The sequence below is a fragment of the Gossypium hirsutum genome, chromosome D07 (genome assembly GCF_007990345.1).
Source record: "Gossypium hirsutum isolate 1008001.06 chromosome D07, Gossypium_hirsutum_v2.1, whole genome shotgun sequence".
NCBI classification, from domain to species: Eukaryota; Viridiplantae; Streptophyta; class Magnoliopsida; order Malvales; family Malvaceae; genus Gossypium; species Gossypium hirsutum.
This window is the reverse complement of record NC_053443.1, coordinates 24,028,764-24,038,228: the sequence shown is the minus strand read 5'-3', so window position 1 is coordinate 24,038,228 and position 9,465 is coordinate 24,028,764. Positions and strand designations below refer to the sequence as shown.

Sequence of the window (9,465 nt, the reverse complement as noted above, 5' to 3'; positions counted from 1 at the left end):
TAGTTTCGAATATGAACCAAAAACAAAAGCCGAGTAGGAAACTGTTTGTTGGAGGAGACAAGACAAGGGCATTTCTTACATAGGAATGGGGCTCACGTGAAAGTGCACTTTTAATGTTATAGAGATTGATGGACCATAGATAGATGTCTAAAAAGTGGCCGAAAGGACCGCTTATTTCAGTTCAGCCACCAGAGCCCCACTTATCGGCAAGGCCAGAAACGTTCATTCATTCACCTAAGCAAAATCTTCAACAATAATAATGAAAACCGAGACTGTCTCTTAGTTTTCATTGTTTACGTGAAAGCAATACAAATTTTATGTTTATACGATTGCATTGAACAATATCGAACATCATCTTGAACGGGCATTGGGTAAAACTTGGAAGTAAGAGGAACCTGAACCGCTTAACCATCACCATGATGTTTTAGGTGGGTCAGAACTAGTAATGATCAAGAGAATGGAGGGGAAGGAAAAGGGAAAGGACCCCACCAAATTTTACAAATATATGTGAAAGTGGGTGGCACTGCCGGTCACATGAGCAAAGAGGGAGGAGAGATTAGGAGAGAATAATTTTTTTTAACTATGGATGTCGTGGTCCATATAATGAAAGCTTGGATGCTTACATAAGAAAGTGAATTACTTTGTGTAGGGAGTGGCCAATCAGCAAAACAACCTGGTCCTTTTTGTGTCCACAGTTCAAGGAAAAAACTGACAAGCCTACACGTTTTTTATAGTAGCCCCAAAGTAATGTGTATGAATAGGCAAGTTTTTATCATATTTAGAATACAAGTAGTTTTACTTTTATCATTTACTTAGGCTAGCCCCAAAAAGAAAATGGCTCTCGTTTTGGGTCGTATACTTATTGAATTGGACTAATGGCTTTAATAATGAGTGCTCCACGTTTGTTCCATTAACGCAAACCACAAAAAGAAAATGGTGTTCCAAATTTGACAATATAAAAATTTAACATTTGCTATTCTTTTTTAACCTATTTTATATGGAAAAGAATTTGGTCACAATTTCCTTTTCGCAAATTAATATATATTTAAGGGAGTAGTAATTTCTTTGACCCATTATCTGAATATTATTTTTTAAAGTACAATCATGATAAACAATGCTTCACTTTGAAGTAGGACAAGAAGCCCAATTGCTGAAGAAAGTGAACCCACCCATCCAATTTGAAACTGTACAACTCCCAGCTTATATATATACACCCATCATTTGTCTCTTTAGCACATCACATAGCAAGTTCTAGTCTTCACCATTTTCTGACAGTGGAGTTGTTAGGGATGAGTCCGATGAGGACCAAAGTAAATACCCTCCACAGCCTTCCTTCTTCCTTAGCTTCTCTTTACTTTTCCTCAGAAGTTACTCCAATGGGTACTTAATTTCTCTTCTTGCAGATGACCAGGATAGTCACAGTCCTCTTGGTGGGTTTTATATTGGGTGTAAGAAGTGGTGAGGCCAGGAAAGGAAAGGTGACAGAGTCCTTTGCGTACACGGGGATAAGTTGCAGACGACACACTGCATCAATCACAGACTTTGGAGGAGTTGGTGATGGGAAAACATCCAATACTAAAGCATTCCAGGATGCAGTTAATCATCTCAGCAAGTATGCATCTGATGGAGGGGCTCAGCTTTATGTTCCTGCTGGAAAATGGCTGACCGGGAGTTTTAGCCTAACCAGCCACTTCACTCTCTATCTTCAAAAACACGCTCTTCTTCTTGCTTCTCAGGTTTGGTTATTAGTCTGTTTTTCGATTAAAGTTGCATCCAATTTCGTGTTCCACTATTCTAACCCCGTACCCTCAAGTGGCTGGGATATATAAGTTTCATTCCAGACCAAAACAGGGCCATGAAAGATATTGACCAAACAATGTGTTATTTTGGCCCTAAATACTGATCAGTAGTAGATTCGTGGGGTTGAATAAAACATATTTCGTGCCCTGTGGTTTATATCTTCGAAATGCAATTGTCATTATCACCCACAATGGATACATTGGAAATTATACATCTGGAAAATTATTTTCAGAAAATATCTATATAACAATTCCCTTTATCCATATCTATATACCCATAAGCAGAGGCCAATTTAGGGGTGCTAGCAAGGTACCGGCTCTCCCTAAATTTTATAATTTTTTTTAAGTTGTTTGAGTTTTGAATATTTTTATTTTAATATTATAATTAGTGTTTTAAAAAATAACAAATTTGTGTTTGGTCCTTCAAGTTTTTCAAATTTGATTTTTTTTATAAAATTTATAATTTTTTAATGATAAATTTAGTAATATTTTAAGTTTAATTTGGTAAACTAATACAAAGTAGTATTTAAATAGTAATTTGATAAAAATAAAGTTTAATAGTTAGGTAAAAAATAAACTTAAATATTTATAATATCTAATACAAATTGAACATTTAACTTTTTTTTATTAAATTTTGGTGATTAAAATTATCCTAAATTAAGAATATCTTATTAGACATAATCGCAGCCCGTGCCATGCTGAGCCTACTTTTAACATATATATTTTATATAAATATCTCGACCTCATTATCAACAATCTGCCCTGCATATAAGTAGAGAACAAAAATAAATCTGCCATTATGATACTGAGAAGTTGGGTTTTAAGTGCAGTTGCACCTAACGAAGACTCAGAAATCAGAAACAAAGATTGAATTTCTCTCGTTTCGTTTATTGATTGTTATGAACCCACTGTTATTTGGGTGCGAAAATCACGCCCCAAATGCTTGTTTACTACCAACAGTTGGTGGGTTATTTTGACTTATGGTGATAGTATTAGGTAGCACAGACAACAGCATTTGCTTCATTTTATCTTAACCCTTACTCAACTCTTTTGACTAATTAATTGGTTTAGGATATGAAAGAATGGCCTGTTTTGAAGCCTTTGCCATCCTATGGTCGTGGAAGGGATGCAGCTGGTGGAAGGTTTACCAGCCTCATATATGGCACTAATCTCACTGACGTCATCGTTACAGGTTTAAACTATGTTCATCTGCATCAATCAATTTGTAGTAACTTAACTTTACCAAATCAATGGACCCTACATGAGTTAATTACCATCTGGTTTATCAGGGGCCAATGGTACTATCGATGGTCAAGGTTCATTCTGGTGGCAAAAATTCCACAAGGGAAAGTTGAAATACACCCGGCCTTACCTAATCGAGTTTATGTACTCGGATACCATTCAAATTTCCAATCTAACCCTTCTGAACTCCCCATCATGGAATGTTCATCCAGTTTATAGCAGGTAAACCATTTTATGCTATCTTCAATCTCATCTCTCCACGTGTAAAAAACACATATGGGAGACGTGATTAATTCTTGGTTTTTATTTACTTGATGATGATGATGCAGCAACATTCTTATAAAAGGCATTACAATCCTCGCTCCTGTCAAATCTCCTAACACTGATGGCATCAATCCAGGCATTAACAAAAAAAAACAACTCGACAATGTTTTTCAGAACATTAAATTTTCGTCAACTTCTAATTAGTGTTTGTTTTTCTAACATGTTTTGATGATCAGATTCTTGCACCAATGTTAGGATTGAGGACAGTTACATAGTCTCAGGGGATGACTGTATAGCAGTGAAGAGTGGTTGGGATGAATATGGGATTTCATTTGGGATGCCCACCAAACAGTTGGTCATCAGGAGGCTGACATGCATTTCTCCTTACAGTGCCGCCATCGCATTGGGAAGCGAGATGTCGGGCGGAATCCAGGATGTCAGAGCCGAAGACATCACTGCTGTTCATACGGAATCCGGGGTCAGGATCAAGACTGCAAGAGGGAGAGGAGGGTTTGTGAAAGACATCTTCGTGAGAAGAATGTCTTTGCACACCATGAAATGGGTGTTTTGGATGACAGGGAACTATAAACAACATGCTGATAATCACTACGATCCCAATGCATTGCCAGTGATTCAAGGGATCAATTATAGAGACATTGTGGCCAATAACGTGTCGATGGCGGCCAGATTGGAAGGCATCGAGGGTGATCCATTTACTCAAATCTGCATAGCCAATGTCACAATTGGAATGGCAGCTAAAGCAAAGAAGGTGCCGTGGACTTGCACTGATGTTGAGGGGATCACAAGTGGAGTTAGTCCTCGGCCATGTGACCTATTACCTGATCAAGGACAGAAGAAAATCGCAGCTTGCGACTTTCCGGCCAAGCCCTTGTCCATTGATAGAGTGGTGCTCAAAACTTGCACCTATAGGGTCAATCATATGTGATTGAATCCTTTAAAGTAAAACCTAAGTCGATTGTTACATGTGGTAAGATTCTCATAATTATCTTATGACAAGTTGCATCATATTATAATAACGTAAATGCATTCTCATACAGTGATGGGTTATATAGATCATCCCTTTAAAATTGCTTGAGAACTGGTAATACCAACATCGCAAGAATCACCATTCACCAGCATGACATACAATTTTTGTACACAACATTCTTATTTCAAGAAAAACAAAACCAGAACGAGATAGCTAACAGACCAGAATCAGAAGGAATTCCAGGAAGAGCCAGCTTGATGTAACCACTATATACAAATAAAGAAAAAAGAACAGAAGTTTCATCATAAGACTAGAAAGTTATAGAATCAGCAGATCAGAGCACTGAAGCCTTAATGTATATTACTGTACCAAGGAAAACCTACATGACTTTAGACTTAAACACATGCTCCACACGTGCATATTACTGGTTTACTCCTCAAGATAGAATGAACTGATAACAGCATCATCAGCTTGATTAACTAATCTCTCTAGCAAGCCTTCAACTAGGGGTCGAAGCTCATTCTGATGAGCAACAAGAGATTGAAAGTGGAATAAACTATCATTCTGTTTACGAGTATTCAAGGCCAAGGCACACAAATGGACTGATGAGCCTCTACATGGTATTATAGCACACAAGGCAATAGGTACACTATACAACAAATGATCCTCAATGAAATGAATCTGGATTGAATTTTACAGATTCTCTATAGATGAGCTCCTTGATATTTTCTTCGGTAAAAGATGGCTGCTCAAAATCAAAACTGAAAGGCCTTGGGCACACAGGCTCCTCATTGATGTCATGAAGAGGTGCCAAGTATGGGTGACATAGAGCTTCATCAACTGCAATAAACAATAAAAAGTTGTCAGCAAATGAAGAAAGGGCCTTAAGGTGGTGGAGAAGGAAAATTGGAGAGCAACAGGTGGGATAAAGAAAGGGATGATTCAGTACTGAGTATAAGAATCATGCAAATTGTCCAGTGATGGTAAAATAATTAACACATGGCAATTTGTGCTTAAAACAAGCTTAGAACCATATGAATCTTAATTGCGAAATACATGTAAGAATTCAGCAACTAGTTATACCTGTAATGCGCCTATGCGGATCAAAGATAAGCATCCTCTCTAGCAAATCAACAGCACCAGGTGACGTGTTAGGAAATCTAACAGAAAAATTTTGCCTTGGATATTGTGGAAGCTGTCTAACATATCTTCTGGCATTGTCACTTCGAAGGAACCCAAGGCTGGAATCATCAGGTGAACCTATAAGCTATTCAAGACAAAGGAAATCATGCAGAAATTTAGCATACTCTGTTCAACTTCCATCAAAACAAGAAACTACTCTACACCTTCGGAAAAATATCTACAGCGTCTCTTAGGCCATAATTGTCAATCGGATACCAGCACTAATAAAACACAAATAAATTAAGATAGGATGTCAATGCGGAGTCCATATCGATCTTACAGAATTGCAAACGAAGGTAAAAGGAGGAGAATGAGTTAAAAAGCAAGTCTTCAGACAATCACATACTCATTACTTGGAGATTTTGATTTTGTATTAGACCCTACAACCTAAATGCTCAACCATTTAACTACTAGCTCAGATCCAAGGTAACATTTCTTGGATGGCCCTGACTATTGCCGGTTTGACCTCGTTAGAATACAAGATCATGCAATTTCACTGAAGAAGCAAAATACTTCTCAGAATCTTACAACCAAAGGGTGAAGAGGAACAGGCCAAAACATAAACCAAATGGCATGGTAGGACGCAATTAAAAGCTCTTCACACTTCGAGAAAAATGCGAAGTGTTAAAAGAGAATCTAAAGAGGTTTCCTGTAGTTTCTAGTGAGAAATTCTGGAAAATACCTCTGTGATAAGCCTCAACTGATGCACATAGTCTCTTCCAGGGAAGAGGGGCTGCCTGGTCATCATTTCACCAAGTATGCAACCTACCGACCAAATATCAATTGCAGCAGTGTACTCAGAACAATTTAGAAGTAATTCTGGCGCTCGATACCAATGAGTGACTACATATTCTGTCATAAAATCAGTTTCAGATGTCGTCCTTGCAAGCCCAAAATCCCCAATTTTAAGGTCGCAATTAGCATTCAGAAGCAAATTGCTGGGTTTTAAATCACGATGCAATACATTTGCGGAATGTACATACTTGAGCCCTCGTAAAATCTGATATAGAAAGTACTGCAAGAGTGGAACTGCATGATCAACAATGGTTCTAGCTTCCAGACAGCTAAACATAAATCATTTGATGTTTCTAACTAAATATGACAAAAGACAGTAGGAAGATCCTGTTATATATTTATACAAGGGGATGGATTTGATACCAACCCGACAATGATCATCTGTCAATTGTTGGTCAGATCATATGATTTGATGAAGATCAGTGTCCATCAGTTCATAAACAATGTAGACATCATTAAAGTTCTCCCTCTGCGGAGGCCGTATGATGTCTTTGATGGCAATCACCTGAAGAAAAAAGGGACTGACCAATCAAACTATAATTCCACAACCAGATATTACTACTTCAGTGTACTCTCATGCCATTATTAAGATGCATATACAACAAGTGAAGGAACGTTGTTAACCAGACCTAAGAGTAAGAAACCAACATAAAACATGTCCTCTGTTGGCCGTAAACTTGCAAAGATGAAAGCATTAGTCAAGCCAGAAAAAGGAATTCCGGTAGTCATACACATGGCAAAATGTAATGTGCTCCAGTTTCATTGAAGCATATAAAGACTGATAAGAACAATTTTTATGAATAATTTTTATAAGATTCAAGAGAAGCCTGGTTAGATAGTGCTTTCTAACATGAAATGGTAAAATAGTGTTCATGCACAATATCGTAAGATTGGCCTGTCCTTAAAGGTTCAAAGTTACTTTAGGGTTAAAAGATGATCTTCTCAAGGAACTCAAATCAACAGGAATGTTAGCCCAAATGATCTTCTCAAGGAACTCAAATCAACAGGAATGTTAGCCCAAATCCCTCTAAGTACACAAATAGGGACAAAATACAGATATTGTTTAGCCATAGAAACCTGACCTTGTACAAGCAAGAAGCCTAACAATTAGGAGTCTACGACTAAAACAACATTATTGAAACGTCCATAAAAAAGTTAAACATGGGAACTATGAAGCCAACAGCACTTACATTCTCATGATCCATGTGACGAAGAAGCTTGATCTCTCGCAATGTCCTTTTGGCATCAATCCTATTGTCAAATGCATTACCAATTTTCTTGATAGCAACCTCCTCACGTGTCTCTGAATTCAAAGCAGCACTGACAAAAAGATGGGGAAATCAATTCTTAGCCTCACATTGTTAATAACAAAATAGACAGCAAGCCAAATGAACAGAATGTTAGCTTTCTTTCAATCTTCTCAGCCTGAAAGCTGGAACCTAAAGTTATTCACTTCAATGGAACCCAAGAATTTGGCAGCTTAATTTCATCAAAAGCGATCACACTGCCAAATACCTTTTATAAACCGTATTACCCAGAGTTTTCATTTTCCTCAAGTATCCATATACAAAATATATTTGGACATGGCTATAAAATTATGGTCCTCGAAATACTTGTATTAGCCACATACCCTTGTCTAACACTCAGTCCGGGTAACATACTCAAGTTTGATTACAGTGCACTAAACCTAAAATTGTAATTTAAAAGGGGGGGGGGACTACCTAGCCTGTTTGATCATACTAGTAACTAACTAATTAATCAAGAAACTGGAATCTAACAAAAGAAAAATGATCACATATTGACCTGTTGAAAAACTATCATGCTGAAGCTCTAAGACTAAAACAAACCCAGAAATTGAAATAAACAGGAAGTGAATCGAACTAGGAACTTAAACCGAAACAAAGTTAGAAGGGGAAAAAAGATCTTACCAGACAATACCATAAGCACCACGGCCGACGGGGCGAATAGGAGGGGCGTATTTTCTGGAAACTTCGAAGCGGTTACCATAAACGTTGTACAGAACATAGCGTCCACCATGAGTTGGTACTCCTTTGATGCTGTGATCCCCTGAACCACAGCTTGACTCCATTGACATGCCGGACTCCAACCCAGAATAAAGAAAGACTTTCTGCAGTAATGACAGGTAAAATCAGAGAGGTAGAAAAAGAAGAAAATGGGGAGTGGAACTTAGGATAGCGTGTCGGTGGGTGTAAAGTATGTTTTCTTTCTTAAAAAGATTTCCTTTGGGGTTCGTCCTGTATGTGTGAAGATTCCACTTTTCAGATACACATATAGGCAAAGTTATTGTTATTCTGGTGTTCATAGTCAAATGACTCGTTAGTTGAAGGCTTAACAAATTCATATTAGCTAAAAACAAAACTATTAATTTATTTCTACTGACAGATACTTCAGAACAGCACTGTTTTTATTTTCTTTTACAAAAGTCAAAATCTTTGAATTTATGTTAGGAAAATAAAAATGTTAACTTTTAGATTATGAAGGCTGCCTCATTTCCTAGCTCTTCATATCTAGAGTTGTTCAATTATGTTCAAAGATCCATTTAATATGGTGGATGAAAACATCATGGTAATTAATTCTATCAACTCATTGTTGTTGGAACGCTGCTACATTATCTTTAATAAAAACTATACTTCCAAAAATTATGAAAATAACGCTTTAAAATTAAATTTTGAAGAAAAAAAAAGTTGAAAATGTAATTTTTTCTAACTTTAAATAAAAATTTTAGAAATGTAATAATAATTTATAAAAATGAAATACGTATTTAAATTTTAGAAAATTTCAAAAATATATAATCCAAAAAAGTTTGTAATAAAATTTAATATTTTTTCAAGAATTCTAAATTTTAAAAACTCAAAATAATGAATCAAAATTTTTAATTTTAAGAATCGAAGGTTTTTTCTTAATTTTTATAATTGGATGTTCATCTCTTATGTATTGAAGTGTTTTTTAAGTGTATATATAACAAAGGGTAAAGTTTGAGACCATTTATAAATGTTGGGAATAAAATTTAGCTATTGGAAGCATTATAAACGTACTTGTATTGATACAAGATGTATGGGTAGAAATGGACTGTGGACTTGTATCTATACATAACACATGATGTATGGGTAGAAGTCCTAAAACTTCAGAAATTTGCTTTCTAACTTAGTTGCATTGATACAACAAGGTTAGAGT

General features: G+C 36.4%; 2 protein-coding genes across 2 annotated transcripts; one reads left to right on the top strand and one right to left on the bottom strand.

The window, feature by feature from the left end:
- Positions 1–1,176: 1,176 nt before the first annotated feature.
- Positions 1,177–4,360, top strand: LOC107954529 (probable polygalacturonase). Its single transcript, XM_016890113.2, has 6 exons — positions 1,177–1,310; positions 1,404–1,736; positions 2,871–2,991; positions 3,089–3,263; positions 3,371–3,441; positions 3,542–4,360. The coding sequence occupies exons 1-6, from the start codon at positions 1,290–1,292 to the stop codon at positions 4,249–4,251; spliced, it is 1,431 nt and encodes a 476-aa protein (XP_016745602.2). The 5' UTR covers positions 1,177–1,289; the 3' UTR covers positions 4,252–4,360.
- Positions 4,361–4,570: 210 nt separating this feature from the next.
- LOC107954530 (mitogen-activated protein kinase homolog MMK2) lies at positions 4,571–8,778 on the bottom strand. Its single transcript, XM_041096755.1, is given in 6 exon segments — positions 4,571–5,133; positions 5,377–5,560; positions 6,158–6,490; positions 6,638–6,775; positions 7,461–7,590; positions 8,199–8,778. Coding segments are annotated over 6 exon segments (1,125 nt in total). The 5' UTR covers positions 8,366–8,778; the 3' UTR covers positions 4,571–4,960.
- Between the last annotated feature and the right edge of the window lie 687 nt (positions 8,779–9,465).